Genomic DNA, 23,673 nt, shown 5'->3' with positions numbered 1-23,673 from the left:
TTAAAAAGGTAGCGTTTATTATTATTTGCACTTGATGCACAAGCGTGAGACCAATTTAATTAGCTTTCAAAAACTTTTACCAAGCTAAATGGGGCAATTTTTGGTGCCAAAAATATCAAATGTTTGGACGATGGTCAATTTTTTTATTGGTTTTTTTGGTGTAAAGCTTTCGTGGAAAAAATTTTTGAGAAAAAAATTTGAATTCAAGACCAGTAGAGAATCAATTTTTTTTTCTAAATAATTTTATTCTAAATTTTAAGGGGAAAAAGTTATAAAAGTAAAAAGTCTGAAAAAAATAAGGTTTTCTGCACTATAGGTTAAAATCATGTGCCTGGAATGCTCAAAATCACCAAGGATGAATTGTGGCTGTTGAAATTTGAAAAACACTAAATGATAATTTTGCACGTACAAAAATTCAGTTCAAAGCTGAATTTAAACTGTCAAGAGAAAATGTCTACATTGGCACGATTCATCCTTGTACAAGGGCAACACCTTGGATGATTTTCTCTCTTGAGGTTAACTTTGTAGAAAAAACCTCATTTTTCAACCTTTAATTTTTTATATCTTTTGTCGCTTTGGATTTAGAAGAAATTTTTCTAGACGTAAAGTATGTAGAATAAAATTATCTACAACTTTTGTCCGCAATATATTTCTCTAAAATGATTTTCCTAAGAGCTGGAGATATAAAACCAATAAAATTGACTTTTGTTCAAACAAATGAAATTTTTGGAGCCAAAAAGTGTCTGAATCAGGAAAACGATGAGGTTATTAAAATTCCTATCAATTGGCGTTGGCCTCATGTTTGTACGAAGAATAGAAAGATTACTACAAAAAATAAAACAATACATCACCTTTCAAAGGTACTTTTTTTATCTAAGAAGGGTAGCGTCATTTGAAAGCCTCGGATAATCTCAGAAAATGTACTTCATTGGCAAAACCTTCAATTTCTTCCCAGTCGAAACCTTTAATTCTTTTGGAGTTTAACTTGGTTGTGCAGGTTTGCTGGACTACTCGACGTCGCGCTTCAAGCCGGCCCTGCAGATGGACCTGGCGCGGCACGCGCTGCACTCGGTGCGCGTCGTGGACAACATGCACGACGGGCTGGGCGTGGTGTACTCGGACCTGTACTCGGCGGACGCGGCCAACACGGTGACCGACTCGGAGTTCAGCGGCAACGCGGGCAGCGGCGTCTCGCTCAGGCAACTCGGCCTCACCCTGAGCGGCTGCACCGTCGAGCGCAACGCCGCCGCCGGCGTCGCCCACGACCCCGAGCTGCCCCACAAGCAGCAGCGCGAACTTGCCGGCTGGTTCAAGCCACCCAAGGACAACGCCTACACGCCCTACAGGTCAGTAACTTATTCCTCCAAGACCCTTTGCGCAACTTAAAATGCACCAGTCGTTAAAATAGATCACGTTTTAAGAGAGACAAACTTTCGTGGATTTAAACTTTAAGATTTTATCATGATACTATTTCTGGGACGTAAATAAAATGACAGAAAAGGTGTAAGTATTTTGCCTTTTTGGACAATTTGACATATTGGGAATCATCGTCACTTTGGATAATCAAAATTTATAATCTAAGAGGGTTGAAAAACGTGGATTTTGAACAATTTTCAAATTTCGGAACTTACTTTGGTGACCTTTTTAAAAGCGATCAGACTAAAAGAAATGGTTTTTCAATTGTTCAACTCTGATAAAATCTGCTTTTTTCAATCCATTCATTGTTGCTTTTAAATTTTTGGCCTAAATCCCGTAAAAGAATTCCAAACTTTGCCACCCTTTGAAGAAGCGTTCATGCTTGAATATTAGCCTAAATAGTTGAACGTTGCCATTGTTATTGAATTTGCAACTTTTTGTTGACAGACCGATCGTGTTGCCGGAGAGCGCGGAGGAGATCGTGCTGCAGAACGAGGAGAGCAAGTACGTGATGACGTCGCGCGTGGCCGGGGGCGCCGAGAAGGGGGTGCGGGTGCACGTGCGGTGCACGCCGGGGTACGTGGTGGGGGTGCAGCTGCTGAACCCGATCCACAACCGCAGCACGGAGACGCTGCTGGTGGTGGACGCGCCGATGGATCGCGCCGACGCGCACGCGTGGGACCTGCGCAGGGACCTGAGCGTCTTCCCCACCGCCAGCAGCTCGTACGGCGTCGTCCTCGACTACAAGAGCGGCGCCGACGCGCTCGGCGGCGCCGTCCTGCTGCTTTCGGCCATCGTCGCGCCCACCCAGAACGTGCCCAACAGGTTTGTACCCTGACGAATGTGTCAAGAAAACTCTCTGACTCGAATCTTTGCAGGATCGTGCGCGGCAAGGTGCCCACCCTGGAGGTGCGCAACTCCAAGATCAGGCACAACCGCAAGGGCGTCGCCGCGCGCTTCTACAACCGCTACCTCAACGACGTGGGCGACCTGTACCTGCGCAAGGCCAACCAGACCATCAAGCTGCTCAACTGCGACATTTCGCACAACCTGGAGGAGGCCATCTTTGTCTACGCGCCCCACTGGGACGTCCACTCCTCTAACATCTCAGAGGTTGGAAAACGTTTTTTATAAAGAATTAAATTGCAAATTTTCCACAAAACTTTTCAACACATCAAAACAAAAATCAAAATATACTGCTCACCAATTTTAAGTTTGTTGCTTTCCTTGTCTATCAATTGTTGAATTGACCTTTAAAGACTAAAGTGATTGGGAAACATGCAAACTGATTGATTTGCTTTCATCATCCCCTAAACAACGGGGAGAAGGTTCAATTTAAATTAAATATTGCAGTTTTTAAACCTAACTTACGTAATTCACCAGTTGTATAATTCAATAACATTGGTTCTTATGACAGACCTATCTTAGAATTATTGACTGTATCGTTTCAATCCCAGGGTTTGTGATGCTAGATGCAAATTTAAAATAAAAAATACGCGTTGGAAAAACTCAAAATTGGTCCAGGTTGAAGTCAGGTGATCGAATATTTGTAAATTAGGCAACCAAATCCAATTCTTGGAGTTTCTGCAATTCTTTGGTCGCCTGACAACCAATCTTGATTTTTCCAACTCCAGTATTTTTTATTTTGCATCTAGTATTACATATCTTAGGATTGAAAAGATAAAGTCATTCCAAGATTGGGCTGTCCTAAGAACCAATGTTATTTAGTTATATGATAAGGCGTTAACTTCAATCATCAATTTTTCCTTTGATGTTTTTGGAGTGACATTATTAGAAATAATTCAAATATTTTTATTTTGAGACTTAATTATTTCTTATGTTATAATCTGTGCTATGAAAAATTAATTTTTTTTTCCAAAAGTATGAAAATGTGATTCATTTTAAAAATATATGGGATTTTAATGAGATCGGAATATTTTCAACATCATTATTTTGAAGTCTCGTTACCAATTTTCAATTTGAACCTTCGACTTTTATTTAATTATTATATCCATAAATTCAACAGTATTGAAAAAATGTCCATTTGCGTTTCTTGAGAATAAAAATGACTAAGGTAGAAATTTCAAACAGGCACAATTAAAAAAAAGCTTATTTATCTTGTCATTTAAATTAAGGATACAATGAGGGTGATCCAAAAGGCTAACTTGGCCCAGGCTAAATTAACCTGGTCCGGGCTAATTAAATCCGCCATTCAATTTTGCTGGTGGGCGAAGTTAGCCCAGGGCTAAGTCAAGTTAGCCTGGGCCAGGTTAGGCTTTTGGATCGCCTTCATTATTTTTACTAAATTGTTGATTGTTATGATAGATCAAGTTCATGATAAACGGGAGTCTGATCACGGACAACGGGCGCGGCATCACGCAGTTCAGCCGCGACCTGCGCAGCTCGAACAACCTGTTCCACTGGGTGCTGCAGGACAACACGGTGGAGCGGAATGCGGGCGGCGGATTCCACGTGTCACTGCCGTACGTGTGGCAGTACGACGAGAACTTCACGCACTCGCTCTTCTTGGACAACAACACGTTCCGCAACAACCGCGACTTCCGCTTCGTGGTCGACGGCCACTTCGCGCACTTCAACCTGACCAACAATCGGTTCGTGGACAACGCGTGCAAGAGCGGCCTGGTGTCGGTGCGCGGTATGGAGAAGCAGATGCGCCTCGAGGCCAACGAGATCCGCAACAACGTGGGCAAGTTCATGGTCGAGTTCCGCGTCGACAGCCAGTCCGAGATCCTCGGCGAGGTCGACGCCCTCTTCCGCTTCAACCGCGTCCAGGGCAACCGCGCCGGCCTCTCGCGCCGCCTCCAGAAGTTCACTGACCCCACCTTCACGCTTGGCTTCAATGGCATCCAGAAGGTCAAGGTCAACAGGAACCTCTTCGGCGACAACCAACTCGACTACGAACTGCTCGCCGGCATCAAGACCGCCAAGATCGACAACAAGGTTTGTTTTGTTTTCATCTCGTCACTTCAAAGAATCAAAAGTGGAGTTCTAAGAAATTTTCAAAGCTATAATAATTATATATTACTGTATATTCAGGGTCATTTTGACACTCGGAATTTTTTGCTGCTCTTACAGAAGCAAAATAATTTGTGGTTTTTTTTATTTTTTATTTATTTTTTTTTTATTGAAGAAATTCAAATATAGTAAAACTTTCATAACTCTACATATATCAGAGCTAGAAGAAAAGTCCAGAAATTAAAATGACCCCCTTGATCTCCTCTTTCAATCGATATCACACTTATTGTTAATGAAATAATTGTGATTAAGTCAAGGGTTATCGGTCTTTAAGGTCCAAGAATATGGTTAAGATTGATTGACCCTGCCAATCAAAAATCTTTCGCCGTGCTATGTAGTCTGGTGTTCTAAATTCTGAAGGTTTCTTTGACGGAATTCCAGCGTAGAAATCTCCTCAAGCTTTGAAATCTCCTTTGATTGCAGGTGAACGTGGCCGAAAACTGGTGGGGCACGGCCGAGCTGGGCAAGATCAAGGAGCGGATCTTCGACTTCGACGACTGGAACAACCACGCGGTGGCCGAGTTCCGGCCGTACCTTCTGGAGAACGACCATCAGGGTTCTCTGTCGTCGCCGTGGGAAGCGCCGACGGCCGCGGCGGCCTTGGCCGACCACCTTGGCGGCCGCCTTACCAAGTCGATAACCCTGAGCTTCAGGACGCGGCCTTACCTGGTCAAGTCGGACGTGACGGTGATGCCAGGGGTCACCCTTACCATCGCCCCGGGCTGCGTGCTCGAGTTCGCGCCCAACGTGGGCATCCTGGTGCTGGGCGTGCTCAGGGCTCAGGGTCGTCGCGACCAGGAGATCGTGATGCGGCCGCAGACGCCCTCCCAAGGGTAAGCAGCCGTCCGAAAGGGTAATTCTTAGTAATCGTGGGTGTGACGCAGGGAGCAGGCGGCGCGGGAGGCGAAGGAGTACTTTGTGGCGCGGCCCTCGGACTCGATCCGGCTGTGCACAGGGCCGAGTTGCGCGGGCAACGCGAGCGAGGGCTTCCTCGAGTACTTCAACCGGACGACGCTGCAGTGGGTGCCCGTGTGCGACTCGCGCTTCACCGAGCGCAACGCCGAGGTCGTTTGCCGCGAGCTCGGCTTCGACCCGCTCAACGTCCACTCGCACCACGGCCCCAGGGTCGAGTTCCACTCCAACTCGCTCACCAGGATTTGGTCCTGGCCCGAACCCCTCCAGTGCTCAGGTGAGTGACCCTTTTATTTCAAATTCGAGGAAATTGTTCTCATTTGCAACAGGCGACGAGCCGCGGCTGGAAGACTGTCCGGTGCGTCTGAACGGACAGCTGTACGGACACCGGCACGAGTGCGCGTGGAACAGCGAGTTCGTCTTCATCCACTGCGGCCGGCGCAACCTGCAGCCAGGTCTCAACTACTGGGGCGGCGTCAGGTAACGATCCCTCTTGAACACCAACTCCTTTCAAAACTACATACTTTTTATATATCCTGCGAAGGTTCGCGTTTCCGGACTTTGAGTACAACTTGTACGAGCACCGCATCCACGACTCAGTGACGCACGAGACTACCAAGAAGGAGGAGTCGGTTCTCGAGTTTGTCAACATCACGGGGGCGGGGGTGTTGCACGGAGAGAAGGCCCCCGCCGTGCAGAGCATCGTCCGCTCACCGCGCCTCTCGCACCTCAACCTCAACCAGAGCGCCTCGCACGGCATCAGCCTCGTGTCCCCCACGGAAACCATGAGAATGCGCTTCATGAGGTAACAGTTTATATTGGCAACTTTTGGGTTTAAAATTAGGGGAAAAGGATTGATTCGTCAACTTGCCTCAAGTTTGTCGAGTGCGCCACGAAGCATGCAACCAAATCCAGCCAATCTATCGTTTGATGATTGGAAAATACTAAAAATGATGTGATATCCTGTTAATCACTTTTGATATCGCAAAGTTCTCAGTAATATTTTATGCTTATAACAATCAATTTTTAAGATGTCTAGGTCTAGGAATCAAATGCACATAAAAAAACTTCAACCTCTTTTCTGGAACTTCATTAACCTCTGAAAAGGTTTTTTATTTCAACAGGTCTTTTAAGAATTTTTTTATTACTGCTGTTGATGAGAATTTTAATATTTTGGTTTCATGCAAATTGATTGCTAAATCTCTAGAAAAAATTATCCCAATAAATCAAATAAATCAGAAGAAGAAGAAGGCAGAAAAATGAGAATATTTACCAATTTCCAATGTTTGGGCAAAACTTTGGCGCTGGAAAAGTAGAAATTATTTGCATACTGAAAACATATCAACCCGCAATAGATCAACTCTGATCATTTGTTGGAATCCCACAGAAGAATATTTTGTTAATGTGAAATTTGTTTGATTTCAGAATCGTGGACTCGCTGGGTGTGGGGATGTCGGTGGTGTCGCTGACGGGGGAGGGTCGCGAGAGCGCGGAGAGTTCGTTCGCGCCGCTGAAGGAGGTGCCGCTGTCATACGGACTGTTCAGCATGATCGACATGTGCGACTCGCAGAAGGAGGTGGTGATCGAGGAGCGGGTGTTGCTGTACTACAAGTACGACAACAACCCGGTCAACTGCGTCAAGATTCTGACGAGCGTGTACCGCGCCAAGCCTTTCGGCTTCCGCCTGCTGCAGTTCAACCTGTTCAACTCGACGGGCAAGCCGGGCCGGCCGGACAGCATCTCGCTGTTCGACGGCGACATCTACAACGTCAGCACCACCCTGCTGGCTGAGATCACGGTGGGCGGGGCCAACGAGAAGCGGCTCTTCCGCACGCGCGGCCCCTCGCTCAGTGTCAAGGTGTTCGCGAACGGCGCCAGCGCCGTGCACGGCTTCGTCGCCGAGGTCGTCACGCTGCCCATCTCGGCCATCGGCTTTGACCGTGACACCCAGCACAACGTTTCCTACTCGGTGTTCAGGGACAACCGCCAAGGCGCCCTCCACTACGCCACCGCCGGCGAGGTCAACCCGGTCGTCACCCTCGAGTGGTCCCAGTTCGACCGCAACTGCCTTAAGCTCTACGGAAACTTCACCACCTGCAAGGCCGCCGTCGCCATTGACGTGCAGAACACGCAGAACGTCTACTTCAGGGTGAGCAAATCAGAATTGATTGCTTTCACGGGACACTCATATTTAGATTTTTGAAAATTTAAAAATGCTTTTTCAGCGTCCCGTGTGGTCTTAGAACAAAAATCAGGGTAACGTTGAACTCGTCTTGTCAGCCTCTTCAACTTTGCTGTTGATTACAAAATCTTAGCCCTCGAGTCAAGATCGTTTTAGGTGGCCTTTGACCTAAAATTTATTTCAAGCGCACTAAGAGAGCGATTCCTCCACTCCCAAAGCTGTCGAATATTTCTCGACAACGATGGATAACTTTTAATGCGTTCTTGAAACTCGGAAGGGGCCAGAGATAATGAAAAAAAATTGCTGGTTTGTTGATTCCAATTAATTTGGCCACGCTACAAACAATTGAATTTTTGCCTAAAAGTAAAAGAAAATTGTATTTGATTCATTTGGCTGTCAAATTTTTCTCAGCAAGGTTAGATGCCATTTTATGCGTTCTTGAAACTCGGAAGGGGTCAGAGATATTAAAAAAAAATCTGGTTTGTTGAATCCTTTTAATTTGGCCACACTAGAAACAATTTAATTTTGTACCTACCCTTAAATATAAGCAAATTTTATTTCATTCATTTAGCTGTCGAATTTTTCTCGGCTCGGGCAGATGACATTTTATGCGTTCTGAATAATAAATATCCATAATAATAATTTCAAAGATTAAAATTTTCAATTCGCATTGACTCACTTTTGCTCTTTTAATACCTTTAGAGGTTGACGTGGCTTTTTTTTGCTAATAATTTGTGGTTTGCAGAACAACCTGGTGCGGTTCAACCAGGGCGGTCTGTCAATCCGGGCGGACTCGCGGGGGTCGGCGACCTCGCTCAAGGGCTTCGTGCACAACAACCTGTTCGCGGACAACGAGAACCGGCCGACGATCTACGTGGAGGGTCGGCAGAGCAGCCCCTACCAGGAGGTCACCATCTACCGCAACTACTTCACCAGGAGCAGCGTGCCCTACGACAACGTCATCATCCTCAAGCAGGTCGTCTCCAACTTCACCTTCAACTACCTGCACAACAACCTGGGCAGGCACATTCTCGAGGTGTCCGGCTTCGAGAAGGTGCGCCTCCCCATCTACCAGACCACCTCCCACAACGGCTTCTACGAGTGAGTTCCTTCAATTTTAAGTCTCTCCCTGTTTTTCAAGTTTATTTTAAATCATGTTGATTGCCCGATGCAATCAAAACCAGGTTTTGAAAGAAAAGGTTATTTCAACTTTTAAATTTTAAAACTTGTTCTCTTTGAACAGAAACTACGCGATCGACTTGGAGTCGCGCGGCACTATCATCGCGGGCACCGCAGGCCAGCATTACGTGGACAACATTCTGCTGAACCCCGCCAACGACTACGAAATCGTCACAGTCAACCGATCCCTGTAAGTTTCTCTCCTTAAACTTTGTCTTTTTTCAAAAACCAGCCCCAAGACTAACTCATTTTATTCAAACGAAATTCTAACTTTCCATGACTCGCGGCCGACAGGGCGGGCATCAACAGGTAAGCTGGAAGCCCTTTGTCCTGTGCTGCTTCTAGTGTGCTTTTGTCTTGTTGTTGTTTTTTTTTTCACCGCGCCCGAGGGGGGCTGAACTTGGGCCTCCCTCAGCCTTTTTTGACGCACCGCTCGCCCTCTCAGTGTCCGCGTGCTTTTGCCAAATTTGAAATGGAATCGAGGTTGAGATTTGAATTGTGATTCGCAGCAGCCTGGACGTGTGGAAGACGCCGATCGACGCGCAGCACAACTGGTGGGGCTACAACAACTCGCTGGCCGTGATGAGCCGCATCAAGGACCGGCGCGACGACCTCGACCTGCTCGAGGTCGACTTTGAGCCCTTCCACATGTCCAACCGCACCATCCTCAGCGGCAAGTGTCCCCCCGGCTGGACCCTGGTCGCCGACACCTGCTACATTTACATCGGCGCGCCCATGACCTTCGCCGAGGCCAAGGACTTCTGCAGGGTCAGTTTCCCATTTGCTATAATTTCTTTTTACTCAATTTACTCGGTTCTTTCCCGTTTATTTTCTAATTAAGGCGATTCTTTTGATGTTAACAACATTTGAAATGAAACATTGGATTGATAATTTTCCAGATTTTATCAGGGTTGAACTATTGCGGGTTCAAGTATGAAAAACCATTTCTTTTTGCCTTCTTCAAATAGCGCTAAAGTATCTGAAAATTGGTAAAAAAAAAAAAAACTTTCACCCTCTCAGGCTCTTAACTTACGATTAACTAAAGTGTCGATGAATATTTTAGTCAGATTTTGTTTCCCAAGATCTCAAAGTATCAAAAAAAAAGTAAAAAACCTTTTCCTTTTCTGGAATTTTTAAATAGCCTGTTAACACAATAAAAAAACTATTAATTTTGAGGTTGAGAAAACGTCAGAAGAGGTTTTCTTGCTGTTAAGGATACTTTGACATCTTGGGAATCGAAAGCTTTCTACAATTATTTTCTTCAAATTATTTTTACTTAGCGTGTGTTTTTCTGTTCTAATTAGAGTAGTGTCTGTGTGTTGTAAAGCGTAAAGCAGTTGCGGAGTTTCCATTATAAGAGGTTTTAGTTTTACGCGATTTTACTGAAACTGTGCTAGAAAAACGTGGCTTTAAATAATGGAATAGATGAATAAATACCAAATAGTTCAAAAAAATCAACAACTTAATTAAATCCCGGAAAATCAAGGAAAACAGAGCAACGTAACTGGCCTGGATTTGATATCGCCCAATTCCAAAATATACTGCCCCTTCGGAACTTCAAAGAGGGTTGAAAAACATGGATTTTTTTTTATCAATTTTTGATCTTCCATCCTTTCTTAAAAAGCAATGGGGCTAAAATAAATTAATCATTTGCAATCCATTGTTGCATTTCAATTTTTGTCAAAAATTCCTTGACAGAATCACCTGTTGTTCGAACTGATGAAGACTCATTTGCCCTTTTTTAGTCGGACAACGCAACAATGCCATACGTGATGGGAAATTACTACGCGCTGTACCAGTTCCTGCGGCACCAGCAGCAGCACTACATGTACTACGACCGCGTGTGGGTGCAGCACCTGAACCGCATCAACCGCTGCACCGCCTTCACGTACCAGACCATCGAGGAGGACCACTGCGATCAGCTGCTGCCCTTCCTCTGCGAAATCGGTCTGTTTTTCCGCTTTTCAAATTTTTTGTATTGACGTTTTTGTCCCGAAGACCCAAAGGTATTCATCGACCCGTACGCGTGGACGCAGGACGTGGTGGCGATGGCGGTGGTCGGCTCCATCGGGCTGCTGCTCGTGCTGGTGCTGCTGATCGCCGCGCTTTGGTACACAAAGTCCAAGCGGCGCCACGTCGAACGCCTCGAGCGCCGCAACTCGATCCGCGCCTCCATGCACTCCCTCCGCTCCATCAACTCCTCCCACGGATTCGCAGAGCTCGGATACAGACGTGCAGCGGTCAGTCCTAATTATTTAAACCAACAATTCATTTACTGTCTCATTTTGGATGTAATTTAATCTAGATAACAAATACCAAGATTTCCATTTTATTGTCTTCAACGATTTAGCTTTTAAATGCAACAACCTTTGTACGGCACTTTCTATTTAATTTTGGTCCAGAGTATATATTTTAACAATAATTGGCAATTTGGTCAAATTAACAAAATGATTGGAAGCAAAGTTAAATCTTCGAGTCTTCGATAGGTTAAATTAATTGCCTGATTTGGATGATTTTAGGCGCAGGCGCGTTCGACGTCAACGCTGGCAACGAACGTGCGCGAGTACAAGCGGATGAACGGGAGCGTAGACTCGATGGACAAGTCGCAGCTGAACGAGTCGTCGGTGGAGGGGGCGGACACGCACTCGTACGACATCTACGAGGCGCACAACCCGCACGCGTTCAACGTGTACGCGGAGGAGGGGAAGCAGGCGCCCTTCCCCTCCACCCAGGGCGGGCCGTCGGCCTTTGACCTCGCCTTCCGCAACGAGGGCTTCAAGGACAACTCCACCTTTGCCTCGCGCGACCCCCTCCACCCCTCTGTCAGCTACCGCGCCTCCCCCTCCGACTATGACGACTCCACCCTCCCCTGCGGCGGCCGCTCCTTCTACCCTGAGCAGAACAGGGAGCTTGACGAAACGGTCAGTTTACCAAAACCAAGAATTTAGAGGATTTGATATTCGGAAGTAGAAAATTGGCTGTTTTATATTTTAAATGTTCATCCTTGTTCATGAGGCAAATAAAATTTTCTGCATCACTTAATTAATTGATTCGGGTGTGATTTTCAGGTGAGCGAGTTCCAGAGCGAACTGCGCGGCGAGTCGTACACCCCGTCAACACTGCCTGACCCGCCCTTCTACCCGAGCCACTCGTCGCCTGACCCGTACTACTACAACGGCCACGACGACTTCCCCGAGCGGCCCAAGAGCCACGTGCTGCTTGAGACAGACCTGGACTCGCAGGCGGCGCCGTCGATGGCACCGCCGCTGGCGCCGCCCCGCTCCAAGAGCGAGGCGCTGCTGGAGACGACCTTTGACTTCCAGCCCTTGCAGCCGGCGACGCAGGGCGACTTCCTCAGCAGGGCGGCGCGCAGCAAGAGCCAGCCCCTGGAGACGGCCATGTGATCAAGACTGACCCTCTCTTGTGATGACCACGCCCCCCACTTGTTATTCCGACAAACCGTGCATCAAAGATCTCTCTGTTTCGCGACAGTATTATTTTTTATCTACACCGTCTTTGCCAGACGTATTTTTGATAATATACATGTACATACCTTCGCAATCACATTTTCTAATAAAATCTAGCGTTTTATTAAATTTTTAATTACGGCCTTTGCTTTTCAATAACACCTCATGCCATTGCTTCTTCTAATTCTAGCAAAGAATACAATTGTTTTCATCATAGAGAAGAAACACTTTAATTTCAATTGCAATTTCTTGAGGCTTGATTTAAAGAATTGCATTTGGGGTGAAAACCGTAATTTATTTTGCCACCTTTTTATATTAATCTTCGTTGATTATTTCGCGTAAACAAATATTCTTTTATTATTTGAATTATTCGTGTGAAAGAATTGCAAAGTTATGCAACCGGCAGCACACGTGCGTTGCGCCGGTTGCATTTCGCTGAAAGGCAGGCGTTCCAAAGGAGACTTCAATGCACGCAATAGCATAGAAACCAAAGTAACAACTCCGTTGCCATGGCGACGGTGACTATTGTCGTTTCCCTTAGCAAACGAAACCGTTGCTGCCAAATTCTGTTACACAACAAGTCGATTGTTGCTTTCAAATATAAAGCGGCGACAATTGGAATTCGCGTCAGACGTTGTAAGAATGCAGCCAAAGAAGGTTGAAAACAAAGTGAGCTGCATCGCCGAGTGGCCAATTTCGACGGCCGCCTTAAAAAACTGGATGACCTGCAGGCCGTCGAGAAGTTGAGCTCAGGATGCTGCGGCAGGTAAGGCTAAAAAATTCATAATTTTTGCAATTGTAATCTCGGGCTAATAATTGATTAAATTTGAAAATTTGCCAGTTCATAATTTGAACTGTCGTAGAAAGAATTCTCAAATAAAGGCTGCGAATTTAAATTTGTTGATGATTAACGTATCGAAATTTGAGAATTTCCAATTATAAGTCGTTGTAAAATTTGAATTTGATGAAAATTCTTGTTAAGAATTTTAAAGTTCCTGTTTGAAAATTTTCAAATTTAGGGCAAGTTCACACTGAAAATGTGAGAATTTTTCCAATTAAGATTTTTTTAAATTCTTATGAGGATATTAAGTTTTCCTTAATGAGCGTTTTAATTAAAGGAAGTATTTTTCCAGAAGTGAAGGTTGGGGGTTGACAAATTAATTGTTGTAACGGTTTTTCAGGCATTTTTAAAAAATAAGTTAAGAATTTTGAACTTTTTTAATTTGTGAATATTTGAATGTTTGAGGAAAGAATTCTTCACTTAAAGTTGTGAATTTAAAGTTGTTGATGATTAACGGGCTTAAAATTGAGAATTTTCAATCAAATTCGTTGGAATATTAAAATTTGATTAAATTATTATGACGAATATTGGAGTCCCTGTTCGTGAAATTTTGAATTAAGGGCCAAGTTCACACTGAAATTTATTCCAGAATTTTTTTTTCTTTTTCGAAAAATCACAGTGTGGGAACGTTTAAAAATAAGTTTAAAAAAGAACCGAACAATCGCTTCATGAATGTTTTGGGTATTTTTGAAAAATTCTTATTTAGAAACTTGATTATATTAAGATTTCACTGATGAACATTTTTAAAATGCAAGTATTTTTGCAGAAATGAAGATCATGTGATGGAAATATATTTTTGTAACGGTTTTTTATGCATTTTTTAAAAAATTCTTTTCTGCAGGAAATATAAATTTGTTTAATTGCAAATTGTATTAGAAAGGTATGAGGAAAGAATACTTTACTTAAAGCTGCGAATTTTAAGTTTTTGATGATAAACGTTCACATATAAGTAGATGACATAATTTAGTTTATATGAAAATTTAAATTTCTAAAAAATTCGTATGAGAATATTGAAATGTGTACCTGATTGTAAAATTTAAATCCTGTGGTTAGTAAAACGAAAAGGATTTTGAGGGATTTTTGGAGTGGAATTTTCCTTTGTCAAGGATTAACAAAGATTTTTTTATCGGAGCGTGTTTATTGAAAACTGGAAAGAATTCTTCACGTGGAAATTTGAAGAATTAACAAAAATAAATGAAAATAATTTTAAACAAACTGAATTATTTATGCGCTTTAGGAAAATTCTGCTTTTGAAATTTGAGAATCAATTTCATTGTTGAAAATTTTAAAATCTATGTTTTGTTGATGAAATGAAAAATGAGTGTTGAAAATTGTTTGTTGTAAATGTTTTTTTGAGTATTTTTTAAACATTGTTTTCCAGAAATTTGAAATTGTTGAAACGGGCCGCCCTGGCTGACAAATTATAGAGCCGCGGCAATGGATTGGTGATCTACTATGCCAAGGTGAGTTGCTTCATGTATGAACAAATTTTGCATCCCAATATAAAAAAAGAGAATTTTTAAGAACAAAAAAATTAAAGAAATTCTTTGAAAACATTTTTGGTCGTTTGGAAAACTTTTTGTGAATTATTTAAGAGCAAAAAATATCTTTTACTGCAATTTAAGAGTGCCAACTAGAGAAAGGTTTAACCTTTATTCACTACAAACGTATGATGAAAAGTTGGCAAACATCAATTGTGCACTCTGGATTTCTTTCCAGGAGAGAGCAATGCGACGCACCCCAGCCTTTATATAAATAAAATAAAAATCGTGTCTAAGAATAAGGACGGCGAGGTCGCCCTGTCGCGCCTTAATTTTGTTTGAATAATAAACTTGCGCTTTCGTCTGTTTTCCTCGTCTATCAGGATTTGTCAGTTTATGTCGCACATGATTACTCTTCCTCTCATTGTCAGGCAAATTAAATGCCTGAAAAGATGATGTCAAAGTTTTTAAGAAACCGATCAAGATAAATATTAGTTTGAATCAGAAAAAATGCCAAAGCGCATAAGGGATGCGCACTGGTCTGATTTAAGTTCAATTATGACATATATATTATAATATTAAAAAAATGAATAAATTAAATTCCAACATTGTGTTTAAAACAGACAACTTTTTGTACCAACAACTTTTTTTATCGTGAATTAATGATATTTAATTAAAATTTTCAACACTAGTTAGCTAATAAAAATATTAGGCTTTGATTCCTGCATTTTTTTTTTTAAATCATCGAGCAATGGTGTTGATAGCAATAAGTCGTTTTTCAAAGCAGACGATTTTACTTTGCCAACCTTTCAAATTTAAAACTGAACATATGTTAAACACAATATATATTATTAATTTTGTAATTTATCAATAAACATGGTTTTTATTTGTTGGTCCACTCGTTGGCTTGTTACTTGTAAAAAAATACCCCGCTTGTTTAGCAGCAGGCGGCGTTTGTTCCGAGACAGAGCGCCAGACAAGCTGTCCTTCAAACTGGCTTTTGCCAAAGTAGCGCGCTCAATAAATCCTGTATAGCAGATAATCAAAATAAAAAATTCAACTAAAATTTATTATTAAATTCGTTTTTGTAAATGCTAATCTTCAGGTTGAAAATTATTTTTTTATTAAAAGTAAACACTCTTTTCAGTCCTTTTATCCTCCTGCGAAATGATAAGCAAGTCAAGTCCGGTTGTAGAACGGTCTACAAAGTTATGAAGCTACTTGAATTAAATGTGCTACGACCAAAGTAACAAATTTTTGGTTGCACTAGACGCAAACACGGCGGCGTTTCGTGAAGCAGGACAACAAAATCGACCTGCAGACGCTGCCCCCTCGACAGCGGCCAACGAAGAGAGTCCCCCAGACCGTTATGACCGGGAACTGCGCGATGACGAGCACGGTGAATTTCATCCTTGCCCCGCTCGTCCATTATCGCGTACGTTGACTCGCTTTTTATGAGCTGCGGTATTTATTGCATGTATGTATTTCAGAACACTCGGGCTTTGAAGAACTTGACCTCCGACGCGACCGACAAAGACATCTATCTGCGAGATGCTTGACCACTTCCGTCGGAACAGAGGCAAAATCTCCCTTCAGTCGGAGAGGGCCCGAGTTCGAGCAGTTCTCAGACTGTGAGTAATTTTCACAACGATAAGTCACAATATTTACAACTCTTGTACGCAGCAAACCCAAGGTCGAGAAGAAAAGCCGCTCGACCGGTGTTTCCAACGTGGAGGTCTGGGTGAGGGAACTGAGGGACGTCTTCCGGATCCGCACTGTCAGGGCAAGCAAGGGCGTGTTTCTGACCTGCGGCAGGTCTCGCCCCCTGCCAAACACCGGCAACCTGACCCTGGCCGACTTCGTGCGGATCACGGACCCCACCACCAGCCAGACGGTCAGGCACTATTGCACCTCGGTATTATTTACATCGTAATGTTTTTCAATGCTAATTTATGTCATAAAAAATAGTGCCGGACCGTCAAGGCCGTCAGGCTGGTCCTCGTTCTAGCCAGCGACGCTCTAGTCATCGAGAGCACGGCTGCCGAGCGATTCGGCATGCGGCTGACGAGGAGCGACCCCTCCGAGCTGCTGGAAGACCTTCCGCAGAAGGTGCGCATCGCCGGCAAGTCGTGGCGCCTGTGCACGACATGTAAGTGCTATTTTGTCACACACGCGCAAAATTAGTTATTAATTAACGCATTTCAGACTGCGGCATCCACGGCAGAGGCCTGTGCCACCAGTTTGTGCTGCACAGGCGTCAGGACGGCCAGGTGGCGATGACTTGCGACTCGGACCCCACCATCCGCAGCTGCACCTTTGCCAAGTACGACGAGGAGGGCTACGTTCCCAAGAAAGTGGCCTTCGACATTTCCTACGCTCAGGACATCCAAGTGGACGAAAAAGGTACCATTTTTTTTATGTACAACCATTATCCCTCCATAATAAGTGTCCCACTGACGAGCCCTCCTCTACATCAAATGCAACACTTTGAATTTCATGTTTCAGGTCGAGGGCCGCGAGGCGAACGCCCTGAGCAGCAGGTCCGAGTCCAGGCGGCACAAAGCGGAGTCCCCGACGAACGTCGCCGCCAAAATATCCAGCGCGGACACCGAGACGTAGCGTCGGGGAACATGCAGGAGGAGGTGGCCACCGAGCTGGAGCTTGATTTTTGGCAATACAGCAACGAGTTGGCAGAACAGACGCAGCGGCAGAAGCAAAACGCGTCGCAGTACCTGGAGGGCGAGTTGGACGACACGGCCGCCAGCGAAGAGCGCGCCAGTGCCGCCGCCAAGCCCCGCCGCCGACCCGACCCTAAGCGTCAACACCTCCAGCAGCAAGACATTCTCCTGGTTAGTCTCATCTCGAAGCGAAGCGTGCTATATGAAATTAAATTCCAATCATAAAATAAATAAATTGAAATAAATTATGTATCAATCTGCGGTTCGAATGATGAAAAGAAAGGTAATTTTAAAACTTAAAATGCGACCTGTGACAATTTCAACAAAATCATCCTGCATTTTAAAAACTAAAAATATTAAGACAAAACAATAATTTGAGTGTTCAAGAAACGAAATGAACAAACAGTGAAATTTTTTGCCTATAATATAAAAAATTAAAATATTTTGCACTTGTACGCGCTGCAAATGGAGCACTCTCGAGGCGGAGGAGACGTACTTTAACGTAGAGAACGAGCGGCTGATCGGCGAGCACCGATTTGTGCAGTCGGAGCAGGCCCTGCGCGCCATGCAGGAGGCCTTTGAGTGGCAACGTGCCGATGCCGAACTGCGCCTCAGCGAGGCCCACAGACGCCCTGCAGGCCTCGGCCAGGGTGCGCCTGGTGGGACAGCCGAAGGCGGCCGCGGACCGTCAGGTCGCCACCCTGACCAGCAGTTGCGAGAACACGCGGTGCCAACTGGAGCACCTGAGGCAGGGAGACGCCGCTGAGTAGGCGCTAAGAATAAATTATTACTGAAAAAATTCCATTTCAACGAGTTTATTCGCAGATACATGAACGAACCTTTCCATGTACAATTTAAATTGAATTTGGCACTTATGCTTAAAACTAAATCAACCCTGCCAGGGTAAATGCCCTATTGAGCGTTTCCTTCACTTATAATCAAAGAGATAAAATATTGTCGCGCGTTCTAAGTAATAATCAAGTCTTGCCTCGGAATTAAAAGTTGTCTGGTCTGTGAAGTCAGTCTGCAGCTTTGATTTTGCCCTCAAACTTCTCGACGATGTTAAGGGTGACGAGGACGACGGCGGCGGCGGCCCAGAGTAACACCGCGCCCACCCAGCAGGGTCCTCGGAAGGGCGAGGCGAAGGCGCGGCTCTCGGAGGACGAGACTCCAAGCAGCCTTTGCGAGTGCGAGCGCGCGCACCACACGAGCAGCGCGGGGATGACGTACTGCACCCCCGCCCCCGCGTACGTCCCAGTCACGCCCACCAGCACCGACAGGTCCATCGTCATGAACGCTACCCCCAGCGGAGGCAGCACCGCCACCAGTGCCAACACGCCTGCAAATCGAAAGCAATTTTAGTAATTTGTCAAGGTACAATTTTCTTTACATCAACAGGAAGCAGAAGTAAACAGGGTCCTTAAATAAGTACGCAAACCTTTGACCTGCAATTCCGTTCCCTAGTCAAGAGGAAGGGCGTCTCATTGAAAACTACTTTAGAAAAGATGAGCTATTTTTTATAACGAGAAATTATTAAAATTTTTAACAAACTTGTAAATCTGAAGCCGGTTTAAAACTCGACAGCTTTGGGAATTCCTCTGAAGTATTTCCCTCCAACCTGTCATCAAAATCTGACAACGCCAAGCCAAAGGGTGGATGCCTATTTATTTATAGAACAGGGCCCACAAATATTTTGTAACTTACTTTTGCCTTCCAAAACGTAAATATTGGAAATCGAGTTTGGAAATTCAGGGCGAAAATAAAAAGTTACCTTTGAAGGGGCCGTTGGCGAGGGCGGGTGGCGCGAGGGCGCGCAGGTTGGAGCGCAGGGTGACGGCGACGACGGGGAAGGTGGTGCTCAGGGTGAGCACGGGAAAGAGGGCGAGGAAGTAGCCAAGGGGCTGGCCGGGCCGCCAGAAGACCAGGGTGTACAGGTCCTCGAGGTGGGCGAACGCGAACACCCCTGTCAGCGCCAGCAGCAGGTAGAAGGCGGCCACGAGGACGTAGTCCAGGCACAGCCACCGCTGCAGCCGCGCCTTGTCCGAAATTGGCGTCAGCAGCCCTGTCGAAAAAATGTTTTAAGAAAAGGTTTTTCAAAGGTAAGATGACAGGCAGGGACAACCGACCTTGAAGACCTCAATGGCCTTGCGAGGAGGTTTTCATAAATGTGTAGTTCCACCCCATTGCCTCAAAATTTATGGCTTTAAAGGGACACTCTAATTTGGATTTTGGAACAAATTAAAAAGGTTCCATGGTCACTGAACAAATATCGGGTGACCTCAAGACCTTTGACCTCAAATTTGAAGGTTATCCCTCCAATTATATTTCAATTCTAAAATAGCCATTTTGTAGAGAGTAAAATGTAACGTTGATGGGAAAATAAACCAGATAGCGTGTCTTTATACAATTAATAAAAAAAAAATGTGCTAATGGTTTATTTGGGTCATTTTTTAGTAAAATATATTTGAGCCTCTGCAACTTTTTCCCTGAGCAAGATAGTCCAAAGTATCTCATTACAAAGAGAAATTGCCTTGAAATTACCAATCTAAAACATATTACACGTTTTGACCAGGTCAAAAAAGGTCATTTGCCCCGGTGACCTTAGACCTTACCACAGTTGATTTTTTCATCAAGTGTGACACAGTGATGGACAGAGGACACTGAGGCGGTCATTAAGGTACCCAGAATTCTGCTTTAGCTCCAACAAAAGTTGATTTATTTAAAAAAATATGCAAATGTTCACGTGAAATAATTAAAAATGTTGATTTCTCAACTTTTGCTAGAGCCACTTTTAATTTCTAAATGAATTAAAAATCGAGGGTTGGTACCTGGGAGGGAGTGGTGGCACATGAAGGAGTAGACGCAGGCGCCGAAAAGCGCGGGCACGCCGGCGAGGGCGGCCGCGGGCGGGTGGTTCTGGGGGCCGTCGGCCACCAGGCGGCTGCTGGCGAGGCCGATCATGGTGCCGAAGGCCGTCCAGCGCACGGCCGAGGTGGCCATCTGCAGGTACTTGGTCTTCTGCACGTTGAAGAAGGCGAACGGCCCGACCAGCAGCAAGAACGCGCCCAGCAAACTCCGATACACCAACATCCGGCTCGCCGTCCGCCACCCCCCGCTCTCCGCCTCCCCCTCTTCTCCCTCCACAGGCCAGCAAGCCGCCCACTCGGGCACGCTCGTGTTAACGCTGCCATTCACCACGTTCAGGGTGCTGCAAAATCATAAAAAAGCAAATTATTTCTTTTTACACCAAGAAAGAAATCAATTGTACTTGAAAATCTATTTATGGAAATTGTATAAATTATATAGTATAATTTTGTGCACAATATTGTTTCTCAGCCTTTCTTTATCATGCAATCAATACAAATGTCAGGCTCTCAACTTAAAAAAAAAATGACCTTTTAAACGCCACCAAACCTAGTGAAACCATTGTTGTAATGTAATGATTTAGCTGATTTAGCTAACATAATAACTTTATGATTTAAAAAGGGTTCCTTTATAAAATGGAAAATATAGGATATATTCCATTTTTTTTTATTAATTAATCTTATTTTGACTAAGAGCTTTTTTCGAAAAATAAAAATTTCCTATTTAATAAATTAAGTTGTTTAAGTAAATTTCCGTACCAAATGACGTCAGTCATGGATTTGCAGATGGCGGCGGCGTAGATGGCCAGGTCTCCGTACAAATAGACAACGATGCACAGGTAGAAGAGGACGCGGCCCCCTGTTGGGAAAGCAAAAGTGAAAAGCAAAGTTCAGGTTGAGCGGGGAACTCACACTTGCTGAAGAACAGGCTGGCCATCTCACCCTGAGGACAAACAAAGGTCAACCTTGCTTAATGGTCAGTTGCGCAGACACTTACCAGTTCGACCTTCTGCTCGAGGCAGAAGTAGGCGAGGGAGGTGTGGCCGTCCCGCTGCTCCACCAGAGGCTCGTCCTCCTCCGCAGGCTGCTCCTCGCCCTGAGCATCGTCCTGGGCGGGGGAGGCCCTGGCCTGCAGCTTGTCCCACTTGAGCACCGCGTTTGCCGCCGCCATGCTTTCCACCACGAACGTCACCGTCACAAAACTGTAGAGAAATTTTTTCATCAAAATGCAACTTGCACTTTTAGGCAAAATGGGACCTCATGAAGGCGAGCAGGAGGACGAGCGCGACGCCAACGGCCCAGCCCGCCCTGTTGAACACCGAGGGCAGCGTCAGGGCGCCCGTGCCCACGATCAGGTTGAAAATGTACACCAGGCCCGTCTGCAACCAACAATTTTAGTCTGCATAACTCTGCCTTATAAAACTTTTCGTTCTCACCCCGGTCGAGTACTTCTGCTCGGACGCCGCGGGCATTTTGGCTTCTTCCAATTCCGAAAGCGACTTCAATTCACTCGTACGCCCCTCGTCCGTCGTGACTCATTCGCGGCTCGTCATGTGACCTTTGCAGGCACAACTCGACAAGGTCAAATATTGACGCGCATCCAATATTCGGTCGATCGCTGAAACAAATAAACACAACAAATTCGTCAACTCTGCAGCATGATGCATAATTTTACGATTAATTTAAATTATACATAAATTCATGCTTTTGCACACAAATAATGAACTGCAACGATTCTCTGAAGAAAAAACAATTACGAATATTGTTATTTCGACGAAAATTCTCAGCCTTTGGTGGCGTATTTTCACTTCAAAGCGCCCAATTAAAAATTTTTGAATGTTGATTTTTTATTTGACTTATGTATTTTTTGTTTTTTGTTTACGTTTACATCGTGTGGAGTCTACACAAGGGAGTTAACAGTAAATGCCCTTTTTGGGAAACTGGTACTGCAAATAGTACGTTTAATGGCCAAAAATTGATAAAAATCAGACAAATCCCTACTTTTGCTGAAATAAAGCCGATAGTACAAGTCTATTTATGCAAAAATTCGAATAATTGCACTGAATCTTCTCTGCTCCTTTACATTACATTACGGTTGGAAGGAGTACAAAGGAGACAAGTACTCCGACTGATCTGGCTTAAAGCAAGTCAAGTTTTTTCATGTAATTGATAAAGAGAGTTAATTAGTTGCAAATTAAAAACGTTTTTGTATCAAGCTGTAGATTTTTCAACTCATCTATCCGAGATGGACAATCGAGAACTCGTCTCCCGAATGAACCCCCTTTTGAAAAGAGTGACAGCAAAAGGGGCGTGTCTCTGTCGATGCGAGATGTAAACACTGCAAATCTCCAAGACAATTTTCAATTTTTACGTAACGTACCCTTTCTGAAGTTTTGGTCGCGGCGGAGGGATTTTATGTCCGTCCGTGCGATTCGGAGGCTCGAGTTGAAGTGATTTTGGCCAAAGCGACACCGAGCATGGGAATTTGCACGTCGTGCTGTCGTCCGAGCGACTCGACGCAAAACCTTGTCACGCCGGACCCCGTAAGTATTCTTATTCAATTCTCCTTCTCGAGTCTCGTGACGCAACTTGAGTTATAATTTCAATGAAATAATCGGCCGGTGTGTTGCGTGACCGTTCTGCAAATTGAGTCTGCTCAATAAACAACAATAATAATAAAAAATGTGATGACTTTGCAGGAGGTGAGGCGGCAGCAGGTGCTGGAGGCGGCCGAGCGGAGGCGGCTCGAGCAGGAGAGCAGGGGCGTCAAGGACGTGGACAAGGTGAAGAGGGCGCAGCAGCGCAAGGAGGAGACGGAGAGGCGGCAGGAGGAGGCGGAACGGGCCAGCGGCCACGGCGGCGGCCTCAAGGTAAAAGTCACCATAACTAATGACCTGCTCAATTAAATCTGACTTCTCTTTCAGTGGCAGGTCGACTGAGCCCCAAAACCTGACAAGGAAATAAATGTGGTGCTTCGCGTGTCCTTCGCATTCGACCTTTGAAAGAAAATCTTCTCAAAGCATTTGCAATCAAATATCTTCAGATAATCTATTTATCGAGTGGAATTTGCATCATGTAATTTAAATTCAAATGTGTGTCTCAAGTCTTCTTTTTGCTGGCAGTTTTTAAAATGTTTTGTAATTGAATAATTCACATCTTTTTTAATTTCGGAAAAAGAGCGATTATTTTTGCTAAAATCTACTGAAGCCAAATTATATTTTCTACCCGTTTTGATCACTTTGCTTTGCGTTACTTCTAAGAACTCCTTATTTACATAGTTAAATCAAGTCCCCACAACAATAGAAACAGATTTTGGCGATTTTTGGAAGACATTTAGAAATTTGAATCACCATTGTTGTAAATATTTGATTTGACTATGTCAACAAGGAGTCCTTAATTGCATGAACTGATGTGGAAATTCTATGTATACTGTTTGTGTTTGTTACTGTAACATTCAAGACTTAGCTTGTTTCCTCTCTATAAAAATGAAAAAAAAACCGGAGACTGATTTGAATATTTCTATTTAAATTGAAAAATATTTCAGAGGTGGTTAATTTAATTTAGGAACTTGCAAAATTTCAAATCTTGTTTAATTTTTGTAGTTAAAATTCAAGCTG

At 44.4% G+C, this 23,673-nt stretch overlaps 4 protein-coding genes across 7 annotated transcripts in view; 3 read left to right on the top strand and 1 right to left on the bottom strand.

Annotated features, from left to right (window-relative positions):
- The window catches only part of LOC132197610 (protein bark beetle), a 42,312-nt gene extending 29,984 nt beyond the window's left edge, over positions 1-12,328 (top strand). For 2 of the 3 annotated variants that reach the window (XM_059620993.1, XM_059620990.1), the window contains exons 11-27: positions 998-1,346; positions 1,864-2,241; positions 2,295-2,529; positions 3,742-4,377; positions 4,876-5,285; positions 5,337-5,641; positions 5,694-5,844; positions 5,909-6,169; positions 6,790-7,513; positions 8,292-8,647; positions 8,790-8,915; positions 9,020-9,034; positions 9,235-9,493; positions 10,471-10,672; positions 10,724-10,965; positions 11,245-11,646; positions 11,794-12,328. In XM_059620993.1, coding sequence (XP_059476976.1) covers positions 998-1,346; positions 1,864-2,241; positions 2,295-2,529; positions 3,742-4,377; positions 4,876-5,285; positions 5,337-5,641; positions 5,694-5,844; positions 5,909-6,169; positions 6,790-7,513; positions 8,292-8,647; positions 8,790-8,915; positions 9,020-9,034; positions 9,235-9,493; positions 10,471-10,672; positions 10,724-10,965; positions 11,245-11,646; positions 11,794-12,129 — 5,387 coding nt within the window. In that variant the 3' untranslated portion in view covers positions 12,130-12,328. The remainder of the gene's footprint in view (positions 1-997; positions 1,347-1,863; positions 2,242-2,294; positions 2,530-3,741; positions 4,378-4,875; positions 5,286-5,336; positions 5,642-5,693; positions 5,845-5,908; positions 6,170-6,789; positions 7,514-8,291; positions 8,648-8,789; positions 8,916-9,019; positions 9,035-9,234; positions 9,494-10,470; positions 10,673-10,723; positions 10,966-11,244; positions 11,647-11,793) is intronic. The other variant, XM_059620991.1, reaches the window with a different exon arrangement.
- A 3,463-nt stretch (positions 12,329-15,791) lies between these two features.
- On the top strand, positions 15,792-17,432 carry LOC132197760 (uncharacterized). The gene is made up of 6 exons (XM_059621287.1): positions 15,792-15,949; positions 16,005-16,145; positions 16,198-16,429; positions 16,483-16,663; positions 16,720-16,917; positions 17,020-17,432. The coding sequence occupies exons 2-6, from the start codon at positions 16,066-16,068 to the stop codon at positions 17,415-17,417; spliced, it is 1,089 nt and encodes a 362-aa protein (XP_059477270.1). The 5' UTR covers positions 15,792-15,949; positions 16,005-16,065; the 3' UTR covers positions 17,418-17,432.
- A 545-nt stretch (positions 17,433-17,977) lies between these two features.
- LOC132197631 (transmembrane protein 104 homolog) lies at positions 17,978-22,145 on the bottom strand. Of its 2 annotated transcripts, none has more exons than XM_059621028.1 (9): positions 22,058-22,145; positions 21,493-21,674; positions 21,314-21,435; positions 21,054-21,258; positions 20,969-20,999; positions 20,816-20,915; positions 20,021-20,400; positions 18,964-19,254; positions 17,978-18,531 (listed from the first exon to the last, which is right to left on the bottom strand). In XM_059621028.1, the coding sequence occupies exons 2-9, from the start codon at positions 21,526-21,528 to the stop codon at positions 18,212-18,214; spliced, it is 1,485 nt and encodes a 494-aa protein (XP_059477011.1). In that variant the 5' UTR covers positions 21,529-21,674; positions 22,058-22,145; the 3' UTR covers positions 17,978-18,211. The 2 variants fall into 2 exon arrangements, with proteins under 2 accessions (XP_059477011.1, XP_059477012.1); XM_059621029.1 differs by lacking the exon at positions 22,058-22,145 and adding an exon at positions 21,814-21,955.
- Positions 22,146-22,356: 211 nt separating this feature from the next.
- LOC132197632 (small VCP/p97-interacting protein) lies at positions 22,357-23,558 on the top strand. Its single transcript, XM_059621030.1, has 3 exons — positions 22,357-22,599; positions 22,756-22,926; positions 22,981-23,558. The coding sequence occupies exons 1-3, from the start codon at positions 22,534-22,536 to the stop codon at positions 22,993-22,995; spliced, it is 252 nt and encodes an 83-aa protein (XP_059477013.1). The 5' UTR covers positions 22,357-22,533; the 3' UTR covers positions 22,996-23,558.
- Positions 23,559-23,673: the final 115 nt, after the last annotated feature.

The sequence above is a fragment of the Neocloeon triangulifer genome, unplaced genomic scaffold, assembly GCF_031216515.1.
Source record: "Neocloeon triangulifer isolate White Clay Creek 2 clone unplaced genomic scaffold, ASM3121651v1 ptg000012l, whole genome shotgun sequence".
Lineage (NCBI taxonomy): Eukaryota > Metazoa > Arthropoda > Insecta > Ephemeroptera > Baetidae > Neocloeon > Neocloeon triangulifer.
This window is presented reverse-complemented; position numbering and strand designations above follow the sequence as displayed.

What these genes read in the sequence shown, in the direction of transcription:
- LOC132197760 (XM_059621287.1), top strand. Translation starts at nt 16,066, where the DNA reads ATGCTTGACCACTTCCGTCGGAACAGAGGCAAAATCTCCCTTCAGTCG. An exon ending in GTTCGAGCAGTTCTCAGACT is followed by an intron (nt 16,146 to 16,197) that starts GTGAGTAATTTT and finishes TCTTGTACGCAG; the next exon opens with CAAACCCAAGGTCGAGAAGA. An exon ending in CATCCAAGTGGACGAAAAAG is followed by an intron (nt 16,918 to 17,019) that starts GTACCATTTTTT and finishes TTCATGTTTCAG; the next exon opens with GTCGAGGGCCGCGAGGCGAA.
- LOC132197631 (XM_059621028.1), bottom strand. Translation starts at nt 21,528, where the DNA reads ATGCCCGCGGCGTCCGAGCAGAAGTACTCGACCGGG. An exon ending in CTCCTGCTCGCCTTCATGAG is followed by an intron (nt 21,259 to 21,313) that starts GTCCCATTTTGC and finishes ATTTCTCTACAG; the next exon opens with TTTTGTGACGGTGACGTTCG. An exon ending in CGCCAACGGCCCCTTCAAAG is followed by an intron (nt 18,532 to 18,963) that starts GTAACTTTTTAT and finishes TTCGATTTGCAG; the next exon opens with GCGTGTTGGCACTGGTGGCG.
- LOC132197632 (XM_059621030.1), top strand. Translation starts at nt 22,534, where the DNA reads ATGGGAATTTGCACGTCGTGCTGTCGTCCGAGCGACTCGACGCAAAAC. An exon ending in ACCTTGTCACGCCGGACCCC is followed by an intron (nt 22,600 to 22,755) that starts GTAAGTATTCTT and finishes ATGACTTTGCAG; the next exon opens with GAGGTGAGGCGGCAGCAGGT.